The sequence below is a fragment of the Nipponia nippon genome, unplaced genomic scaffold, assembly GCF_047370975.1.
Source record: "Nipponia nippon isolate SJK-2023a ecotype South Korea unplaced genomic scaffold, ASM4737097v1 scaffold_10, whole genome shotgun sequence".
Lineage (NCBI taxonomy): Eukaryota > Metazoa > Chordata > Aves > Pelecaniformes > Threskiornithidae > Nipponia > Nipponia nippon.
Genome location: NW_028262291.1, coordinates 36,045,708 through 36,069,547, shown reverse-complemented (window position 1 = coordinate 36,069,547; position 23,840 = coordinate 36,045,708). Strand labels below are relative to the sequence as shown.

Here is a 23,840-nt window from a genome sequence, read left to right as displayed (position 1 = left end):
GTAAATGTGTATAGTTAGATTACTTCAGATATATTACCTCTGGTTAATTGTTATTATAATTGCTGAGTCCTGTGCCTTGCTGTAAAGTTCCATCTTCCAAGGTAGGGGAAATGAAGCTGCCTCTGTTTAGTGTATGTCTAGTTGATAAAGAAAACCTGGCCCGTTAAATTCTTGATCCATTTTTTGGTAACTCGGTATACCACTCTGCCTCTTGATACTGTAAACCTAGATATTGGTCATAATCACAGCTCCAGTAGAATCACAGAATGATAGAATGGTTTGGGTTGGAAGGGACCTTTAAAGGTCATCTGGTCCAACCTCCATGCCATGGGCAGGGACACCTTCCACTACATCAGGTTGCTCAAAGCCCCATCCATCCTGACCTTTAACACTTCCAGTGACGGGGCATCCACAGCTTCTCTGGGGAACCTGTTCCACTGTCTCACCACTGAATATTCAGAGATATGTGAATCTGGTATTTCACAAATAACTAAAGAAAAAAAAAAAGGATATATCAATGTTAGCGTCATAAAGAGGGCATCATTTACTGTGCCTCAGTGCTCTTGCATCAGACTACAGTGTGAACTTGTGTGATCTCAGCTGAGCATGTTCTGTCATGCAAACGGTGTCAGACGTCTCAAGTGATTTGCTCGGTTTATGCAATTCTCTGCCACATATCAGTTTGAAGAATGTTGACTCACTGTCTCTAAAAGCAGAACTGTTCATAAAACAGATGAACACAAGATCATGTCTTCATGATGATGAACAAAGAAGTTGATGATGCTTTTGAGGAAATAATTCCATTGTTAAATCTGTGAGAGTCTGCTTAAAGCTTCTGATTACAGAATACTTTTATCCTAGGTCGAGTACCCAGAGCTGTAGCATCTGTCAATCAGCATTTATTAGCATCTGATGATGTGGTTAGCTGCTGCTTGGATTTAGGTGTACCCAGCATTTCATTCCGCATTAATGGACAGCCTGTACAAGGAATGTTTGAGAACTTCAGTACAGAAGGGTTTTTCTTCCCTGTTGTAAGCTTATCAGCAGGTGTGAAGTAAGTAAAACTTAATTTTAATTGTTGTTTTCTTTGCTGTCTTGTCACACAAAATATTGTCCGAATTCATGTATGAATTTTCTTTTTTTGTTGTTTCAGTTCTGCCCAGCCAGCAGGTGGGAGGGATCGAGGCAGGAAAGTACAGATTTGTTTAGTGATTATTTCACTTAAGGGTGAAATGTGAGCCTGTTAGCAATTTGACCAAGTCACAGTGTCTGAAAACTATTATTTTATTGATATTTGGTGACCTAGGGGAAATTAATTTTGTCTCGTTCCAATTATCAGTGAAAAAAAGGCACATTAGAAACACAGCACCACGTTTGGCACTAATTAAAATTCTCACTGGCTTTCTCAGCAGGAAATAAAAAAACTAAATCATCATGAAAACCGTTACTATGTTCACAGTAGGAAACACAAAGAACTGATGAGAAGCAGTTTTGGAATCTTGTTCCTAATATTACCCATTTCTTACCTGTTTTGTAGCTAAAATACTGAAACTTGAACTTACCATTTTCAGGCTTCTATTGTTATCTTACCTTTAATTCATTCCAAAAATCTTCTGCAAATGTCAGTCTACTTAAGTGGCCAAAATACTTGTGTTAACTTTACAAAGCCGACACAACAACAAAAGAAAAGCTCTTGCACTGTTATAACATAACCAATCTCTGTTCAGTTCATCTTACAGCACCTTTATTGCTGGTATTGACAGGCAACAATTTTAGGAAGGAAACACATAAAGATAATTAAGGAGAATTCTTCAGTAAGAAAGGTTGGGATTTTTCTGTCTTTTGTAGACTGAGCATGATTTCTGCATAAAATATGGATAAGTTCTGAAAATTTTTCACTATGAAAAAATGCTAATAGTCTAGATGTCAGTAGGTGCCAGAAACTGCCAAACTTAGAAGAAATAATGAGGAGTGGAGTAAGAGATTGTGGTGAAGGAGTGAAAAAATGCAAAGGGCTGGCTTTTATTTGAAGGGGGGTTTCTCTTAAGTGAAGTTTTGGTATGGCCAGATTAGACAGTATATAGCTTTCATAAGTGAAAGAAAGATCAGGTTATAAATGGTTCATACATTTAGCAATTAAGAAAAAAGAAATCTTTGTTTCTCTGGGGTGAAGTAAATCAGATAACTAGTTCTCTGTGGGCTTTTCCTTCTGCGATCAATACATAAATGCTTTTAGCATCTCATGCTTAAGAGAACCTCCCAGATGAGAATACTAGCAGAGACCAAACAGAATAAAGGAGGCCTGGGAAGGTCTTAACAAATCAATTTTCATTTATTCTCTGGAAGTGACCCTACTATGTAGCTGCATTAGTACAAGAGCTTTTGAAAATGTTCATTACTTTTTTCTGTAAGAAATCTGCCTCAATTAGTGTAATTATTTTTCTTCATTCTTATTTGATGTTGTTTGTGTATTTTGTGAGGGCATAATAGTAGCTGATGGCAGTAGCACGTTATATGTCATCTTCTGTGTCTGTTAGTATCAGAGAAATGGTATTACATGGGAATCCTGAGTGGAGGATAGTGTTCTGCACTGGGCACAAACTCTTACAGAATCATAGAATCATAGAATCATCAAGGTTGGAAAAGACCCTTAAGATCATTGAGTCCAACCGTCAACTTATCACTGCCAAGTTCATCTATACCATGTCTTCAAGCACCGTATCTATCCATTCTTTAAATACCTCCAGGGATGGAGACTCAACCACTTCCCTGGGCAGCCTGTTCCAATGCTTGACCACCCTTTCGGTGAAGTTGTTTTTCCTAATATCTAACCTAAACCTGCCCTGGCGCAGCTTGAGGCCATTTCCTCTCATTCTATCACTCGTTACTAGGGAGAAGAGACCAACCCCCACCTCACTACAACCTCCTTTCAGGTAGTTGCAGAGAGCAATAAGGTCTCCCCTCAGCCTCCTCTTCTCCAGACTAAACAACCCCAGCTCCTTCAGCCACTCCTCATAAGACTTGTGCTCCAGACCCTTCACCAACTTCGTTGCCCTCCTCTGGACACGCTCCAGCACCTCGATGTCCTTCTTGTAGTGAGGGGCCCAACACTGAACACAGTACTCAAGGTGCGGCCTCACCAGTGCTGAGTACAGGGGCACTATCACCTCCCTGGTCCTGCTGGCCACACTATTCTTGATACAGGCCAGGATGCCATTGGCCCTCTTGGCCACCTGGGCACACTGCTGGCTCATGTTCAGGCAGCTGTCAACCAACACCCCCAGGTCCTTTTCTGCCAGACAGCACTCCAGCCCCTCCTCCCCCAGCCTGTAGCGTTCCCTGGGGTTGTTGTGACCGAAGTGCAGGAGCCGGCACTTGGCATTGTTGAATCTCATGCAGTTGGCCCCGGCCCATTGGTCCAGCCTGTCCAGGTCCCTCTGTAGGGCCTTCCTACCCTCCAGCAGATCAACACTTCCACCCAACTTGGTGTCATCTGCAAACTTACTGAGGGTGCACTCGATCCTCTTATCCAGATCATCAGTGAAGATATTGAACAGGACTGGCCCCAGTACTGAGCCTTGGGAAACACCACTCGTGACCAGCCGCCAACTGGATTTGACTTTTGTTTCTGCTTCTGTTGCGGCTTATCTGCTTTTTCTCTACTTTCTGTGACTTTCTCGGATTCTGGGTCTGCTTCATCATTCCATCATCAGTTTTTCCTCTAAACCCTTGTCAGCACCTGCTTGCCTGCTCTGTCTCTTATTCTGTTTTTTACTGTAGGCATTTTCTCCCTATCTATCCATTTTTTCCTCCTTCTGCTAATGGTGCTATGAGCTCTACTTGTAGTACTACAATATGGCCATTCAAATAATCAAGGAATTTAAACAGCAACTCTGTATTGAGAATTCATTTTCTTTTCTTCTATTTTTATTTTCTTCTCTTCAGATTTATTTAACCTATTCTCAAAAAGTGTGTAAATGCAGAGATAAAGAAATGAAATATGAGATTAACTTTAAAAGAGCCATCCAACATGTTTTTAGGGAAGTTAGGGGTCTGGATGTATTGACATGAAAAGTTAACATCTTAAAAGTAAATGCCTGGTGCTTTTAGTAATGAAACATGAGGTACATTAAATACTGTTATCATGGTGGTCTTGTCTTTCACAAACAGCCCTTGTAGTAAGCAAAAGACTATTTAGCATAGTCTTGTCGTTCATGCTATGAAAACTAAGTATAGATGCTAGCAAATTGCTAGAATGGTAGGCACAGTTGCCTATATACATCCCAACTCAAAAATGAAGCAAAAGGAGTAGTAATTAACCGAAATAAATCTCTTTAACTATTTCTAGCTGTCTTTTAGGACTTATATTGATTTTTCAGGAGGGTTCTTTTTAAGGTTAAGGTCAGACAAATTAAAACAAGTTTTTCAAGTCGAAAGATCTGAATATTTCTTTTAAAATGAGACAAAAAGCCACAGCTTCTTGGAGTGTTTGGGTTTTTAAAAGAGAGTGCGCAGCATTAGGAGGATATAGCCTGTGTAGATGTTTAGATACTGCAGTGAAGAGCAGGGAGAAAACAGGCCTCAGAAGGAATGAGAACATCATTAAGATCGGGTGAGGTTCAATGGCTTGCTACAACTCAGAAAACTTGACCAAGTTGGCAGGAAGCACGGAACTATTTACTGGGATGTGGTCAGCAAGGGAAGAACTGCATGAGAGTTTTTTCATTTTGATTCTTTCTTTGACTTTTGTCTATTTAGGAAGTTAGACTTCTATGTCTTAGAATAAAATTGACCTCCTTTTTATTTTTAAAGTATTTTGATCTGTATGGAGGCTTGCCGTAAAGAGAGGTCTAAGCTCAAAGTTGTCATCTCAAATATTTAGCTGCCTTGGGATCATTCAAATATTTTAAACAATGTATTTTTAAAAAGAAATTAGGAAGTTCAAGCTTAATAGAAGTAATCAATTATAATATATTTCCTGTGGACATTGAACAGTTTCAGATATTTGTGACTTGTGCTTACATACATCCTGTTTGAGAAAACTGTGTCCTAATTTTTCTCCTCTTTTTATATTATTAATGTCTCTTGCTGTCAATGAAATATATTGATCTGATAGTTCTACTATTTCTAGAAGTGTAAGTAAAAAGTGGTATAGGCTTCTTCTGGTCACCCTATCACAACAAATGTATGGGCTGTTTCCTAGAGATAACAATTGTTTTTAATCTTCTGTGGTTGTTTACCTCTAGAGTTTGCCTACATGGGGACCAAAGTATGCAGCTGGATAGTTTTTGTCTTTGTTGTTTTTCCTGGTACACTCTTAAATTTATATGAAAAATATATATCTGAGGAGAAACAGAAAACTTTAGGGGTTTAATAGGAATCTTAGTTACACTTCTGAAATTCATTCCCAGTTGTAGTATTTGGTATAATTTTGTTTGCTTGATTTATGCATTATGATTACAGTGGGATTTTTTCACCATATACTCTGGGTTTTTTCTCATGTGCCAACTGCCTGCATAGGCACACTGAGAAGTTACTTTAAAACTTTTAAGTGGTATATAAATAGTCCCTACGGGATTTTTTGAGACTAACAGTCCAATTTAAATTAGATTTGTGTTTCCATATCATTTAAATGCATTAAAAATGTGACAATTTACAACCATTTGATTTTAAGTAAGAAACATTTTTTTTTAAATACAGTACTGCATTGAATAATTAGTTTTTCTTTGGCCAAAACAAATTTTCAAAAAGTAGTGGGTAGAAGATGGTGTTATTGATAGTATCTGCTAGTAAGAATGCTTAGTAACTCTCTGGTGTTTATCAAAGCATGAAATACACCTGCATTTTTGTAAATCCTATTCAAATAAATGTTTCTAAATGAAAACTTTCTAAATGATTTATTTATAATGTTAGTATATGCTGACTATTTAAGAGTATAATTTCTTAATTGAAAATTGCACAGAGTTCGTTTCTTATTGGGTGGACGTCATGGAGAGTTTAAATTTCTGCCTCCTGCTGGCTATGCTCCTTGTTATGAAGCATTGCTTCCAAAAGAGAAGATGAAACTTGAACCAGTGAAAGAATATAAGAGAGATTCTGATGGAGTGAGGGATTTGCTGGGTACAACACAGTTCCTCTCCCAAGCTTCCTTTATCCCTTGTCCAATAGACACCAGTCAGGTATGTTAAGTATGCAATAATGGAATTGTAAAATATGTCTTAACAAAATTTAAATTCACAATATAAGAGCTTGTCCCCTTTCTTAGCAATTCATCATTTGTGTGTTGTGGTGTATTTAATTGAACTAGATGATCTTGGATCTACAAAGTGTGGTAACTGGAACCTTTTCTTATTTGTGGAATTGTTATGCTCTCTTCTTAGATTGCTCTTCCTTTTCATCTTGAAAAGATCAGGGACAAACTAGCTGAAAATATCCATGAACTGTGGGGAATGAATAAAATAGAACTGGGCTGGACATATGGCAAGGTATGTTTTGAATGACCTGTCTGGGTACAGTCACCTATATTAGGTTAAGTTTCCTACCAGAAAACCTGGACTTGGAAGTTGAATGGAGTATTAATGGTGGTCTGTACATTACTAACAATAGATGAATATGTGAGCTGGCAGGAGACAGTGATATTAACTAGTGATTAGAAGGCAAATTTGAAATATAAACCAGACACATATTTTAGCACTATAAGTAATTAACCATTTGAAAAAATATCTTAATTGAGAAACATACTAGCTATACCAAGATGGTATTCTACTGAAAATCATACCAATAGTGACTAACCCCTCAACTAACTCTTTTGTTGCTCTAGTATTGGGGATCAAAGAGATAACAAGCAAAAAGTCCATTGTGGAAATTTGCTTCTGTTGATAATGGAGAACGGGTTTTGGTGACTCTTGTAAACATTCAAATTCCTCAAAGCTCATTTTTTTTATTTAATTAGTTACAGTTAAAACTTATCATTATAATGATACTGTATAATGTGGTACAACCTAACAGCTTGAAGTGAGTAAGGCCATCTGGTCAACATTATTTAAATGCATATGACACAGCATTCTCTGCCCAATGGATGTCATCAAATGAAAAACAATTAAAAGGGTAGGCCAAGAATATTATACTCAGAATATTATATTAAATTCAACAATTATATTAAAATTGGTACCTTCCTGTAGTAATATAAAATTCTGAAGGCTGTATTCTGCCTTGAATTTAGATTATTTCATCTTGCTTCTTTTCAAATTCACATTTACTGGGGTAGTCCTCCATGTGCCCATCACAACTGTATCGTACCTCAGAAGAATCTTTTTCATTCTCTTATCTTCTGATGTTTTTACTTATGGACTTGATTTACCTTTTTCTTCAATAACTCTATCATACTATCTGCTAAAATGTTGTTGCTATTGAAATTCTGAGCTTTACTAACCTTTTTAATGTTTCTGAGCTTTGGCAACTGAAAAATGTTTTCGTATGTGAAATGTTGTGACTCTTAGTTGCCAACAGGATAGAAGCACTTGGCATTGAGTGAAAGAGCTTATTTAATTAAGAGTCAGATAAGTGTTCAGAGACCTATGTCGGTATCAGAAAAAGAAAGCTCTGCTTTATTATTCCAGTAGAATTTGGAAAACATTACCAAATGATTCTTTAAGGTTTTTAAATCGTAGTGGGTACAACTGATCAGATTATGCTCTATTGAGCATATATTGCTTTGGCATTCAGCAGAAATGTTCATTGATTTTACAGACTTGCTTTTTTGTGTTTCGTGTATTTATGCAGAACACATGAAATAGCTATATTTTTTTCTGATTTTACTGGTTATGAAGGAGTACTTACAGTGTACATTATAAATGAATCATGGGAAAGTTAATTTATATAATGATGAGTAACTGTCATTGAACAAAGATAAATGGTATTGTTTACAATGTCTTCATTATTGCAAAGAATTAACTGATTTTTTACTCTGATTCTGTCTTGAATCTGGTATCAGGAAAGTACTCTTTTCTGTTGCTTTGTTACAGATTCGGGATGATAATAAAAGGCATCATCCTTGTCTTGTGGAATTCTCAAAATTACCTGAGACAGAGAAGAATTATAATCTACAAATGTCAACTGAAACCCTCAAGTGAGCTTTAAATTTAAAGAAAATAAATTTTTTTTATTATTTTTATTCAAGCACTTCATACTGTTGTAAGATATAAATACATTAGAAATATCTCATTCAAAATGTGTTCTGCTAACTTTGCTAGAAGTTCCAGGAACACATTCAGAGCAATTTAGAAAAATCTTGTCTCTACAGAGATACAAAGAAAAAAACAACACAAAATCCTGTTGGTTTTAATAAAGTGGCATAACTTTCAAGCCACAGATTTGCACCTTTTTAGACTTCGAAGATTTTAATTATTATTTTTGATAAGTTAAAATCTTTGGGGTTTAAAATTCCATTATTTTGAATTACTTCCCTGGTTCTTAAATATCATTAGTTCTGCGTATTTATACTAAAACCAAAAGAAATGTATAAAATGGGTGAGCACTATAATGTTGTGTTTCACTACTGGCATTTTTTTATGTTGGCAGAACCCTTTTGGCCCTTGGATGTCACATTGTTCATGCTCATCCAGCAGCTGAGGAAGATCTTAAAAAAGTCAAACTTCCTAAAAAGTATGTATCTTATGATAACTATTATGTATTATTTGTAACTACAGTGTATTAATTAAACAAAAATATTGTAAGGTCATTTAAAAAATACTTGATATGAACCCCGTACCCGATATGGACTGACAGAGCACATGGTTGGTCCGTTACCTTGCTTGCAATGATAGTTGACTGTGAATACTGCTGCATTACATCCCTTTGTGGAGTGATTCACAGAGACACAGTCAGTCATATACTTAAACCACATGCAGTTATATCTGTGTAATATGATCGTAGAATAGATGCTCCAAAGTTAAAAGCAATATTTCAGTGCTTTTCTATCACATAGGGAAGAACAGTATATGTATATGATGGTAAATTGATCTACTTGAAAAAGGGTATACCATTTTCCCATAACTCCTGTTTCGATTTGCACCTCTCTTTCCCTCCCCTCAAAGAAAAGGTTTGTTCAACATACACACATTTCCAGAGACATTATTAATGCATTTCTTTAAAGAAGGTAAAAAATAGAAAATTACTGTTCTTATAATGTCGCACATTTCTAGGAAATGTACATATATAAATTATTGCATAAAATACAGTTGGGTTTTTGCTTTAATTTTTATTTAGTAGCTAAACTGTGGCAGTCAGAGCTAAAATAGTTGAATGATCTTTTTTATTTAGACATCTTTAAGCCATTGGTAGTAATCACCCCAAAAGTGGCAAAGATTAATCAAGGATTACATTTGTATTTTAGCCTTGTCTGTGGGGATTCTGTAGCGCTCCTGGGACAGATTAAAGCCCTGCCCTGCAACAAAACTTGAAGACAGAAATAGTATTTGGATACTTGCCACTTCACATCAGTTTATCAACCCACAAGATGTCTTTTATCCTGAAACAGTTTTATCCATGAGAAACAAAGTTAGGTTTTTAAAGAGAGCGGTAAAATAAATACGTTTATGATATGGGAGATGGTAATCTTGATCCAGTTGATGGCATTAATTAAAAAAAGGAAAAAAGAACCTTTCCCAAGGTTCATACTGCAGGCAGCCTATCATAATACTGTTTTCATACTATTGTCTTCAATAACAGAACAAATAAATCTTAGTTTCTGACTCTTGTTAAATTATCTGCTGCCTACATGAATCATCCTAACAAATGGAAATGATCTGATTTGAGCACAAGAGTGTCTGCATATGTCTAAAATAGCAGAGTAGTCTTTATACTATGTGGAAGGGTTGCAGAGGGTAATACCTGCTACTAAAAAACTACTAAACTTATTATTCAATGAAAAAGTGGGAAGAACAATAGTTAAAATATGTTTTCATCTGTTGGAAAAATGGTAACGCAATCTTTACAGGCTAGTATATAAAAAACCCCATACTTAATAATGCATAAAAAACAATTTCATAAGAAGTCATGATGAAGATCTTTAAAATAGAAATTACTTTAAAAATTTAAATGAAAAATATATATAAAAAATAAAGGGTGCTTATTTAATAACAATTTGTTTTTTTTCATAGCAACTATTTAGGGATGCATATACCGATCTGGGTCACATTTAATTAGACAGGATGGAAGTAGGTGGAAAATGAGACTCTCTGCTAGGATACAGTTTATATACTAGTCAATGACCAAATGCAATGCAGGATTTTTGCGAAGAAATGGGAGAGTAGGAGATTGAAAAGTGGAGAGAGAAAATGAACCCCACCCTATGAATGCCACATAGAAAACTTTAAATACCATCAGTGGGATATCTTGACTCTATGTTTTCCTATGTTGACTTACAGTTACATGATGTCAAATGGATATAAACCTGCCCCTCTTGATCTCTCTGAAGTGAAATTGTTACCCTCTCAAGAATTTCTAGTTGACAAACTAGCAGAAAATGCACATAATGTCTGGGCAAAAGACAGAATAAAGCAAGGATGGACCTATGGCATTCAGCAGGTAAGGACTTCTTTAGATGCATTTGGAATAAGTAAAGAACGTGAGATTTTGTTTTCTAGAACATCAGTTGTGACTGTTAAATAAGAGGATAAATACTGAATGCCGTGTAATGTCTGGAAAAGTTAGAGGGGGTGGGGAGCAGGAAAAGAAGCCTTGCCCATGCAAGTCTGAGTAGATTGTCAGACCTGCATGCCTGCAGCTGCAGGATGTTTGAGAATATATTTCCATACTTTTTTCATTCTTTTGAGGTTTTTAATATTATTAACAACTGGGCTTGCACTCATAGAACTGTTCTTCATCAATATTGTTTCTCTCCTGTCACCTTAACATTATTTCAGAATACACTCTCTCATTATGTAATATCTTTGTGGTGTTTAAACACAGTTTTCTTCTTGTTCTTTTTTATAACCCCTTTTAGGATCTTAAGAACAAGCGTAATCCTCGGCTAGTGCCATATGCATTATTAGATGAACGTACTAAAAAATCAAACAGAGATAGCCTCCGTGAAGCTGTTAGAACATTTGCAGGCTATGGTTATAGTATTGAGCCACCTGACCAAGAGATAGGTATGTACTTTCAATAAGAATCATAGCCTTTTTTTTCCCTAGTGCTGGGAGAAAAAACAACCATAAAACACTGAAATAGATAGGAAAAACATATGAGATGAATTAATAGTAGTGTATTTTTGCAGTGGACTTTAATGAAAGGTGCAAATATACTTTGTAAATGACGTATATTACTTAGATTTTTTTTTTTTTTTTAAAAAGATTGGTTGTAGTTAATTTTATGATAATTCTAATTTCCATGCTTTTTTGATTGGAGAAAGTCTGGAGTGTGAGTGGACATACCGGTTTCCTTTGGAAATAATGAAAGAAGGAAAATAATATGGGATTAATTTAAAAGATTTTTTTTTTTACATGGTATGCAGATTAGGTTTGACTACTTCAAGTCAAGCTCAGTTCTTCAGAAGTAGTCAAAGAAGTACGCCAAGTTCAATAATTTTTTTTGTATTGAAATCAGGAGCAGAAATTTGTTTAGAAGTTTTTCTTCATATTTGCTATACCACTGTAATTTTTTGACAAAAATCCAAACTGAAACAAAACTTATTTTATAATTTTTTAAAAATGTTCTAAATGTATGGACTTGTATAGGAAAGTATTTTGTTGTGTTGTAATACTGCATTATTGCATTGGATTGTATTGCATGTAGTAATCTTACACTTCTGAGGTTTCCTGTAGTCAGTTTTGTGTTTGAGGCTCTGCACTGAGTTGTACTTTGAAATATTCTCATTCTAAATAGTGGATAATAACTCATCCTGTATAGAATTAGAATCTGCTAGCCTCTGTATGCTGATTATTGTTCCTTCTTTTTTAACATTTACTATGAAGGTTCTTAAACATGCAATGGTAGATAATGGCTGTTTTCAGAGATAGAAAATACTAGGGACAGATGAAAAGCTAAACAGTGGCATTTGTAGTTTCATCTAATTATAAAAGGTGGGGTTTTTTTCTCTGTTTATTTTTACAGCTGACCAAACAGTGGAAAAAGTCAGCATCGACAAGATACGATTTTTCAGAGTAGAACAGTCTTATGCAGTGAAGTCTGGAAAGTGGTACTTTGAATTTGAAGCTGTGACAGGTGGAGATATGCGTGTTGGCTGGGCAAGGCCAGGCTGTCGACCTGACATAGAGTTGGGAGCTGATGACCAAGCATTTGTATTTGAAGGAAGCAAAGTCAGTACATCTTTATCTTTTTTTCACCTATGAACAGGCTAGGCAGAGAACTGCAGTATAGGTTTCCTCTGTATACTCCGGATCAACTACTAGAATATTTTTGATTCATATAAAGGTATCTCTGAGCTCTGTTTCATGCTGGATAGTATCTGCATTTCAGTTCTGGTCATTGAAATTATGCTAACAAAGGTGTATTGGTTTATACCTATCTTCCTAGAATATAGCCAACTGAGTAAAGAAATCTGTCGTAAGCATAAACAAAATACAGCATTCACTTCCTTTTTTTATAAGTGGTGTTTTACAAAAATAAAACAAAGTTTCTTACAATGACTGGAAGAGAGAACCACAGTTCTGTTTTCCCTTTTCTGTCTTTTCTGCTTTTTGCACATTCTTTCTTCCCAAACTTGACTCCTAAAAGACCGGAAGGATGATAATGACACTGCATGTGAGAAGTGGAATCCAGTGAACAGTGGTTATCATCCAGGTTCTAAATTGCTGTTTGCATATTACTGAAGTTAGGGTGCCTTAGTTTCTCTATGTGAAATAACTGACATAGTAATTTAGTTAATTACCTGAAAGCCATGATCCGTACTGTTTGGAAATTACTTTGAGATCCTGGAAGGTGAAATATTTGTTTGTTTCACTTTATTTATTGTATGTTTTATTTTTTAATTTTAGCATGGTGTTTATTTACTTTGTTTTTTTGTTTAGGGCCAGCGTTGGCATCAAGGCAGTGGATTCTTTGGACGAAGCTGGCAACCAGGAGATGTGGTTGGTTGTATGATAAACTTGGATGACAAATCAATTATCTTTACTCTGAATGGAGAGTTGCTTATAACCAGTAAAGGTTCAGAACTTGCATTTGCTGACTTTGGAATAGAAAGTGGTAATTTTCTTTTTACAGTTACATTGTTATGAGAAGACAAAACAAACCCCAGAAAAACTAGTCTGTCATAATGGCTTAGTGAGCTGAGAAATCATGTTTCGTTGATCAGAGCCTTCAGATAGTGCTACACATTAACTTCATAAAAAATTATTTTAAGAACACTTAGATGACACAACTTGATTTTCTCTTTTTTCCTTTAGCCACAAGTAGATATTAATGGGATTTCAGCAATCAGAATGGGGAAATTTTCTTTGAGCCTTGCTAGACTTACTCACAGGACTGAACTTCACTGTTAAGAAGAAGTGGTAATAATAATCACCTTGAAAAATTCTCCAAAGCTGAAAATGTAGTCTCTGATTATCTCACTGGAGCATACACATATTATGTTCTTGTCTGTGAAGGACAAAATGAGTACTATGTGGTGAAAGGCTGCACCAAAAGAACAAATCTTTGCAACATAAATTGAGTCTGATTTGTAATTTTTTTTTTTTCTCTTATTCATAGCTTATCTGCATTTCTCCTTTTCCTGGGCTGTTTTTCCTCTTCTGTTTTTGGCCTTTGCTTTTTTGAACAGTAGTATCTACATGACTGTATTAAAGGAGGCAGGGAATGCTTTCAGACTGTTTTGTTTTATTTTTTAGTTGACGTTTTCTTTGGAAGCATGTCTCCTCTGACCAGTAGTAGCTTCATGCATGTTAGTAATTGCAAGAAGACTCTGCAATTGCTCACTATCCCTCTTTGGTCTGACTGTTGATACAGTTTTTCTAACGGTGGAGAATGAGGGACTGCTTTAAGAGAGCTTTTCTGAAGGCTTAAAGTTGAAGTGTAGGAGAGAAAATTTCCCCTTTAGAGGCTGAACTGTTGGCTTTTCCCTGAAGTTGCTCCGAGTTCTGTTTCTTGAGAGATGGAGAAATAATTCAACAGCCTTTCATCCCTGTCAGTTGGCTGTTGCAGGTATATGGAGACCAAAGAAGTTCAGTCATAAAAAATGCCAGCATTAAAGAAGTGTGTATTTTTCCATCATGAATGATGGAGGGATGAAGGCTGGCAACAAATTTATAGCTACTGATGACAAACTAATTTTAAACATATGTACTGAGATACCTGAACCTCATCTCAAAGTGCTTTTGAAACTTCATTGCCCTCAGAGACCATACTTAATATTTATTAATAACTTTGATCTAGCCAAGGTTGTCTTGGTCAGTGTCCAACTCATTGTATAAAGGCATGTTTATTAGTCTAAAAATGATGAAGATAACTGATTCTTCTAATAAATGAATAACTGAGTTGAGCAAATCTTGGGTTTTAAATCTGATTGTCCACAAAACTACCTCTTGACTTGACATTTTTTGTTCATTTCTCACACAAATCTACTACTACTTACTAATAACAATTGTTAAACTGGTTTAATGTTTAAATAAATGGGATAGTGTGTGTAATGTCCATTCATTGCCTAAGTCTGCAGCGTTTTTGGTAGCAATTATATTGAACTTAGACATTAGTATTTAAGGTGGCTTTAAATCCTTGCTACTGTCATCACTTCGTGTGCCTTACTTATAGGAGCTAAAGTTTAGTTCACGTTAGATGGATCCAAAATAGAATGCATGTGTTCTCCAAATAAATTACTGTTGGTTTTTTTGTTGTTGTTGTTGTATCGTTTTCTTAGGTTTTGTTCCAATTTGTGCACTGGGTCTATCTCAGATTGGTCGTATGAACCTTGGAATGGATGCCAGTACATTCAAGTATTATACAATGTGTGGCCTTCAAGAAGGTTTTGAACCTTTTGCTGTCAACATGAACCGAGATGTTGCTATGTGGTTTAGTAAACGCTTACCAACATTTGTCAATGTGCCAAAAAATCATCCTCACATTGAGGTAACATTACATGTTAGGGAGACACCTGTTTATCAACTGTTTGTTTAGCAAGCTGAGACATTAAACCCTTACTAATACTTACTGTCATCAGATAGTTTGTCATATAAATCTATTAAGTCAGTCTTAGATAATTCCAGATGATCTTGTCTATCTCCAGCTTCATTTATGGTAGTATTACCATTCATATGGATATACCTATCTGTTCTACTATATGTCTTACTAATTTATGTTGTTGTGGTTAGCTACTTGAAACATGTCAGTTGTGATTTCTTAGAACCATTTTTTATATTCTATCTTACATTCGCTTTCATTTTTTTAAACCCCCTCTACTATGCATTTTTCTTAAATATCTAAAAATTGTTAAAATGAATTCAGCATCACTTAAGGTAATGGAAGTGTGAGCTGAACAGAGACTGATTTAGTCCACTTTGCTAATCCAACGGACATTTAAGTGTACCTGTGGTGTCGCTGAGTGATATCTGTTTCATTCATTTGTAGGATGCACCAGTGATAGGAATTCCACAACTGTCTAACTAATCTACTCTAGAACAGAATGATATATCCTATGTTTTGTATAAAATATTCCATGTTAATATATTCCACAATGATATATTTGAATTCCTGATCAATTTTTTTACTATAATCCGTAGGCCATTTACTTTAATTTAGGTGGTTAGCCAATTATTCCCTAATACTTGTCTTTGAACATTTTCTTTTTAAATAAAATACATTTCACTGAATTCCAGCTAAATGATCTGAGCATTTTTTTTCAGTTTATCAGGATCATTTCAACTGTATTCCTGTCTTTTTGAAATGTTCCTATCACTGAGTTTAAAAACATAGTCACTTTTTCAGCACAAGAGACAATAATAATATCAGGCTCAGACTTCATAATAGTCATCTGAAGGATTCTAATTGATGTTTCTTCTCATTGTGGTAGAAAACTACTGATTCTTATGAAGCAATTTTTCCATGATTTGTGCACTCAAAGTGAATTAATTTAATAAAATTTGTACTTTTTTTTTTTTTTAAATGCTGTATGGAACATGAAAATATTTACTGTAGTCAGGATATACTGAATCTGTTGCTTCCCTTGCTCTTTAGGCTAGGTTCCCTGTCAGAGAAGAAAGATGCATAGTTTTGAAATTTATTTTGAAAAATTTAAGTTGACTCTTTCAGTTATCCTCTGGTTGCTTAATGAAAGTTTTCAGCATTTTTCTTGGAATAGTATTATTTTAAAATTACTTCTATTTTTTTTAGATATGGAGAATTGATGGAACCATTGAGACTCCACCTCGGTTAAAAGTTACTCACAAAACATTTGGCACGCAGAACAGCAATTCAGACATGATATATTGTCGTTTGAGTATGCCCATTGAGTTCCGCTCATCATTCCACTTCGGCATGGGTATGGAAAATGCCTCATCTGATGTTTTCCAAAAAAGGTTAGGCTTGGTTTTAGTTATCCTATTTCATGCTCTCAATGTAAATGTAAGATGTTCTATTATTCTTTATTATTGTACACTCAAGATTTCATACTTGTTTTTGCACTGAGCACACACTAGCATAGGATGCATGTTACTGAGATTTTTTTGTTCTTGATGGTTTTAATAAATTTATAGCACAACTTTGCTGCAGAATGCTATACCCAGACAAGAGAACTGTTTCTGAAGACGTGCATCACGAGGTTTATAGTTATTCATTGCTAAGCAGCTGCCATCCTTTCAAAATCATTAGGATTTGCAAAGCTCTTCAGCCAGGCTGGAAAACCAGCTCAGAATCTTTTGCCCACTGGATTAATGCTCATCTATGTTATTGTTCAATAGCTCATTGTTATTGGAAAAGTGACTAATCCATGCAGAGAAAAAAACATTATGGGACAGATTTTTAAAGTTACCAGGTACTACTGAGTTCAGCACCTTCCGGCATTGCCTTTATCTTTAGTTAACGGCTGTAAATCTATCTCTTCCCCTCCTCTCCCCCTTAACTGCAATCAATTATTTTGGGTGTATATTTGTATCCTGTACAGTCTTTGCATACTTGATTTACTCATGCATACTCAGTACCCAGCAAACATGAGTTAGCTTGTTAAGTACACTTAGTTTAATAATGAGTACTTTTTCAACTACTTTTCTTTTTTTTTTTTTTTTACACTAATTTACTGATGTTCCTTTATCTTTAGAAAGCATAGCCAAGAAACTGCTGCTGCTTCTACAACGGTGAGTAAATACATTGAGATGCTTAGTTCTTCTTACTTTTTGAAGTAGATTTAGTCATGGCAGCATGTTCGTTAGAAATTGATGTGTTGAAAGAAGCCTTTTTAATCATTTGCTGTGATGTAATACTGCGTATAAATAATAATGTCCAGAGTAGTATGACTTGAGGCATAAACCTCACTATCTTAAGCCACTAGTCTGTGGTTTTTTTTTTTTTTTTAATTTATGAGCATTTCAAATGACTTATTAAGAGAATGTGAATTACTATTATTAACGTTTGATATATAGGAGATTTTTTTTTAATCACTAGTTGCGTATTCCTTGATAAAATAATTTAGATTTCTATTACTAACATGTTCTTTTCCTCTTTTCAGTATTTTTATTCACTACGGATATTTGCTGGCCAAGACCCATCCTCTGTCTGGGTTGGCTGGGTAACACCAGACTATCATTTTTACAGTGAGAATTTTGACCTAAATAAAAATTGTACAGTGACAGTTACTTTAGGTGATGAGAGAGGCAGGGTTCATGAAAGGTATGGATTTATTTATCAGTTATTAAAGACTGTATTTTAATAGTGTTGTTCAAAGGTGAATTATTCACAAGCTTGATGATATTTTAAACATTAATTTAAACTAATAAGAAAATGGATTCTGGAGTAGGCATGTTCTGTGCTCATTTATATATGAATGTGTTTTATATAGACTTGTTAAAGTGAGTATATTTATCATTAATGTTCTGTTTGAAAGAATGCTTTGTGATGCTTCTTTCTTTTAACATCCATATGTGGTCACTGTGGATGAACCTGTTATTTGTTTTAATGTATCTTACAGAAGCACGCAGAAGCATGTGAAATTGTTTTGTAATTATAAAAAAGGAAAAAAAAAATAAAGGTGCACTTAGTCTGATCCCTTACCCATGACGCTTACATTATTTTAAAAAGGGGGGTTGTTAATGAGAAAACAAAACTAATAGCACCACAAGCAGCTTTGAGGATCTCTAACTATTACTCGATTGAAAAGTACGTCTTCACCGAATTCTTAGTCCAGTTCACTGTGACCTATGATTTATTTTCTTTGTTCTTGCTGTTCTTACAGTGTGAAGCGCAGCAATTGCTATATGGTTTGGGGAGGAGATGTAATTGCTAATTCCCAGAGATCAGGTCGCAGTAATGTTGATTTAGAAATTGGATGCTTTGTTGACCTGGCTACTGGAATGTTGTCATTCACAGCCAATGGGAAAGAGCTTGGCACTTGTTATCAGGTATTATCAGATTTTCAGGAAGCTATCTAGTAGGCTGGTCATTTTGATGCTCTTATAAAATTGTTTTTTCTTGTTGTGAAATCTAACTGAACACTATTCATGTGACAATAACATGTTTTCCTATATTATTCTGTTTTATCCTGCTTTTTTTTTCTCTCTCTCTTGTATGCTACATTTTTCTAAATTCTTGCAGTTGTTTCAAATGTTGAAGTAGTACAATTGGTAGATATGTTCAGAAAAATATTTTTTTATCTCTCAATTCTTGTGGTTCAGAATCTTGATTTATAACATTAATTATTCTTTAAAATATTTTTTTGTCAACTAAATCTGTTATATGATATAGGGGAAATAATTATTTATATTAGCATAAGATAAAAATTAGACTTTAGATATATTAATTTTTGGTATGGATTGATAAAATAAATTTAGTCTATTATTACCAGGGTTTGTGTCTTCTGCAGATAGCTATGATTTGGAAAGTTTCAAAACACAAAATTCAAATATGCGTTAATGTGCAAAGCCAAAATAAATGGGGTGGGCCCTAAATGCTGTTAATGTTCTCTAAACGTGGAGTCATTATGCGAATAGATCAGTAGTTGACAGAAGTTTTCAGCACCAGATTGATGAGATTTGCTCTTATAAGATCAGTTATCCATAGTAGAGCATCCAGTGTGGAAGAGATTATCTCGGTGTCTCTGACCACTCTTACAAAATATACCAAAATCACAGCTGCTAGGTCATCTCCCACCCTCATTTACAGTCTGTGTGCAACCTGCCACATTAATTTTCAATGGAGTGAGTATACAAAGTTCCATTAAATTTAGTTCAATAACATTTAAGTTTTATCTATATTACAAATTTGTGGGGTTTTTGTTGACATAGAAGAAAGCAATGCATTGTTCCATGGTGATATTCAGAAAAAAACCCACTGTCTACAACAGAAAAGTAAATGAAAGATTTTGTGTGTGTGTGTATTTGAGATTTTGTCATTAATTGTTAGGCCAATATTAAGGTATTTGTAGTAGAAAGGAGATCTTAAATAGTGGTTTACAAGATGTTTTATTTTGTTCTGAGTTAGGAATGGTTTTCTGACCTTCAAACAAGATTAGAAATTACAAATTCAATTATTGTTACTAGGAAATATTTATCTTTGGCCAGAGTCTGAGAGTTATATTGTTACTTTCAAGCTTTAATGAAATAAAAGACAAATTCTATTAGTAGTGCCTTTCAGTCCAGGATACCTTTTGTTTCTGGATTTGGGTTTGTGGTTTTCTTCCTTATCAAAAATGTTAGAATATACATACCCGGCCCTACTTTGTTTTGTCTGTCCCAATAGTCATAGCTCTGAAATAACTTTATGCTGCATACAGAGTTTTCAGTATATGGTATTTTACATTTCATTTAAGTTCTATTGTGTTTTGGAGCAGTTTTCTCATCTAAAAGAATATGGATTTTTTTATTTCTGTTTTGTGACTCTCAGTTTATTGTTTTGCAATTTTTGATAGTTTGCTATCCTTAAAGTTCGGAGTTGCACTCCGTCACAGCACAAGTATTGTAATTGTACTTAGTATGTGTAATGTATATGCACAGTTCATGAAATACATGGTGATGTGATTAAAATATTTAATTGAACTCCTGAAACTTTGAATTGATTGTGTAGAGTGTACCTCTTCAGCCACCCTGGAGCACTGAAATCTTTTTAATAATATACTATTCTATAAGTACCTTTTAAATTCTTTTTTTCATAGCAGTAGGGGTGGGTGATCTTGTAGAGAATTCTTCAGAAAAAACTAGTATTTCTACTCTGACATGTGCTTTGAGTCCAGCTATAATGGGGAAATGAGGATAATGTAGCTGTCAGAAAAATCTCAAACACTTTAAACATCTCAAACACTCAGACACTTTAAAGCTGCAGCACTGTGATTCAGTGTGATTCACTGTGATTTTATAAGACTGGAAACAAATGCTAAGCCTGGAAATAAAGAGATCTTTGAGATTTACATTATTACATTCTTCTACTTTTGGAGTATGGATCAGAAAGTCACTAATCTTAATAGGAAATAAAGATTTGCTCTGTCCTGATCAAATGATGCGCTCTCACCCTCTTCTTATCCCCCTCTGGTTCCTTCTCTCTTAGAAATTTGTTTTTGAGCTTTTTTGGTAGTGAATTATTTTGTCCAGCATAAAATGTGAAAGAACTCTAAAAAATGTCTGGTGGTCTAAAAAGCTGTATTTTACCCTCAGTCTGTGTTGGGGGTGCTTTTCCAAGAGCAAGAGACAAAGTGTGTAGCTGAAAATGAGGTGGGCCTATAAAGATAACTCAGCAAAAGCTTTACTATACTAGAAATAAACTACAGGTAGACACTAATCAACACTTTAATAAGTGTCTGCAGTTATTTGATAATGAAGTGTAAGATATATAGTATTTATTTTATATCATATCATATGTTCTGGGAGGAGATTCTTGTTGCTTTTTTAGTTTTTTAAATTTTTTGATCTCATTTCTCTTCTAGGTTGAACCAAACACAAAGCTTTTTCCAGCAACTTTTGTACAGCCTACAAGCACTAACTTGGTTCAGTTTGAACTTGGTAAATTAAAGGTACAAAATATTTTCTATAAAGGTGCTCTTTTAAATCTGTCTATTTCCACAGAAATTCCTGCTCAGTTGAATTTGCTTAGGAAGATTGAATCAGTGTCATGGCTTTTTATTTGACTTCTACATTTACTTCTGTAAATGTACTTATTATATGAAGTTAATTGTTCAATAAATCTAAACTGCATTTCTCAACATAAACTAAAGTTATTTGGGGAGAACACCCTTAATGTTGGGGGTTTTTTTAATGGATTTTGTTCATTGCAATAACTTATATATTTCTATGAGTTCTTTGCTATCAATAAATTATACTTCCTTTTGGTATTATAGGTTTATTCATAATTAGATCTTACAAAAATAACTTTAATACACTTATTTGTTTCAGAATACCATGCCCTTATCAGCTGCAATTTTTAAAAGTGAAGAAAGAAATCCTGTTCCTCAGTGTCCTCCTCGCCTTGATGTGCAAACAATTACACCTGTTCTATGGAGCAGGATGCCAAACAGCTTTCTAAAAGTAGAAACTGAGCGTGTCAGTGAACGTCATGGCTGGGTTGTGCAGTGTTTGGAACCTCTGCAGATGATGGCACTTCATATCCCAGAAGAAAACAGGTACATTTGGAAGGAACTACAGTGACTTGATGTGGACAAAATATATTGAAAGCTGATATCTGGGTATTGGTTAAACCTGCCTTGGAGAATATTTACACTAGAGTTGTTTAGAATTTCTTATCTTATCTGCTATAATATCATATTTGTGAAACTTAAGTAGATACAAGAGGCTGAATAATTTTAATGCCATGTGATGACATTTGCATACATAAGAGAAAACATGACTATTTGATTTTATTTACATTATAAAATAATATCTCTTAAATCTCTAGGTCTTTAAATATAGAGATTTTCTCAGCTTGAAAAAAAACAAATATAAAGAACATGCAAGTACTATTTTGCTGATTTTTTTTTTTCTGTAATGAAAACATGTAATCCGTTCCTGTTTCATCTGCTCTGAATTTACATTAATTAGGTTTTTATGTTCTTATTGACAAGGTCCTGATTTTCTTAGATTTTCATTAGGTTTTATCTTCAGAGTGAGGATAGTAAAGATGTGTCCAAATATCAAATATCGTAACCAGTGATAAATCAAACTACAAGCAAAAGCGTAGCAGAAAGATAATTTAACTGCTGTACTTTTATCAGTTATTTTGCAGCTTCCTTTTATAATTCAATAACCAATTTTATTTATCATTAATAAAACTAAATTCAAGAAAAGAGTAAAAAATACTGTGTTTGTGAAAAAATTGAACAGTAATCCTCAATAAACTATAAAGGCACTGTTCAGTGACAGTATTACCGCAGAGTTTCAGCATTCCAAATACATTTCTTTTAAAAACAAGCTCTAATTTACCAGAGCTTCCAAAGAAGCTTCTCTATCTTAAATTTTTCCTTTTTTTTTCTATGGAGTACTAATTGTAAATAATCTCATCAAATTATTACCACCCTTTACTGTGGTTTAATGGTGCACATGTTAAGATTAGTCAGTATCAACCTTAATATTAATGGTTTAAAGTGGAACTGACCAAAATGTGCAGAGATTATAAAACTTCTCTTTTACAAAATTATTATTCATGAAATTGACTGGTGTTCTGTTTCTTTATTTCATAACAGATGCGTTGATATTTTGGAACTATGTGAACAAGAAGATTTGATGAAGTTTCACTACCACACTTTAAAACTCTATAGCTCAGTTAGTGCTCTGGGTAACACTAGAGTTGCTTATGCACTTTGTAGCCATGTGGACATATCTCAGCTATTTTATACAATAGATAATCAATACTTACCTGGACTCCTACGTTCTGGATTCTATGACTTGCTTATTAGTATTCATTTGGAGCATGCCAAGCAAGCCAAGCTCATGATGAACAATGAATTTATCATTCCAGTTACAGATGAAACTCGAACTATTAAATTATATCCTGATGAAACAAAGAAGCATGGTTTACCTGGAGTAGGGCTTAGCACTTGTCTAAAACCAGGCTTTAATTTTTCTACTCCATGCTTTATTGTGACCAGTGAAGAACGTCAGATATCCAGCCCAGAGATACCCCTTGATATACTTAAATCCAAGGCCATTAGTATGTTAACAGAGGCAGTACAGTGTAGTGGTACTCATATACGAGACCCTGTTGGAGGACAGGTTGCATTCCAGTTCGTTCCTGTTCTTAAACTGATAGCAACATTGCTCATAATGGGCGTTTTTGATGACGATGATGTGAAGCAGGTGTTACTCCTCATTGATCCTAATGTGTTTGGAGATCACAAGGAAGAAACAGAAGAGAGGACAGAGAAGGAAGAAGTTACACAAGTTGAAGAAAAAGCTGTGGAAGCTGGGGAGAAAGCAATAAAAGAAACGAAAGCTCCTGCAAAGGGCTTATTGCAGACAAAATTACCAGAATCTGTTAAGCTTCAGGTGACCATTTAATATATATGTATTACATATGTTCTACTATAGATGAAAGGAAGGTAGTGCTTTTTGTCTGTTTTCTAGTTTGTAAGATTTGAAATCCTGAAGATCTTTATTCCACTTTGCCTTGTAACCTCACATTAATAACCAAATTGATGACGATGCAGTTCTTTCTACATGTATCTACACTCAAAATAGACATGCAAATACTTACTTATTTCA

General features: G+C 34.7%; 1 protein-coding gene across 2 annotated transcripts in view; it reads left to right on the top strand.

Moving 5' to 3' along the window:
* Nucleotides 1-23,840, top strand: part of RYR3 (ryanodine receptor 3) — a 254,392-nt gene that overhangs the window by 107,941 nt on the left and 122,611 nt on the right. Inside the window, exons 20-36 of one of the 2 annotated variants that reach the window (XM_087746608.1) lie at nt 862-1,054; nt 5,963-6,179; nt 6,381-6,485; nt 8,025-8,128; nt 8,581-8,664; nt 10,428-10,587; nt 11,006-11,153; nt 12,115-12,320; nt 13,032-13,206; nt 14,873-15,081; nt 16,342-16,526; nt 17,264-17,300; nt 17,672-17,832; nt 18,395-18,560; nt 21,074-21,160; nt 21,540-21,766; nt 22,823-23,624. In XM_087746608.1, coding sequence (XP_087602734.1) covers nt 862-1,054; nt 5,963-6,179; nt 6,381-6,485; nt 8,025-8,128; nt 8,581-8,664; nt 10,428-10,587; nt 11,006-11,153; nt 12,115-12,320; nt 13,032-13,206; nt 14,873-15,081; nt 16,342-16,526; nt 17,264-17,300; nt 17,672-17,832; nt 18,395-18,560; nt 21,074-21,160; nt 21,540-21,766; nt 22,823-23,624 — 3,266 coding nt within the window. Of the gene's footprint in view, nt 1-861; nt 1,055-5,962; nt 6,180-6,380; nt 6,486-8,024; nt 8,129-8,580; nt 8,665-10,427; nt 10,588-11,005; nt 11,154-12,114; nt 12,321-13,031; nt 13,207-14,872; nt 15,082-16,341; nt 16,527-17,263; nt 17,301-17,671; nt 17,833-18,394; nt 18,561-21,073; nt 21,161-21,539; nt 21,767-22,822; nt 23,625-23,840 lie in introns of those variants that run through there. The other variant, XM_087746606.1, reaches the window with a different exon arrangement.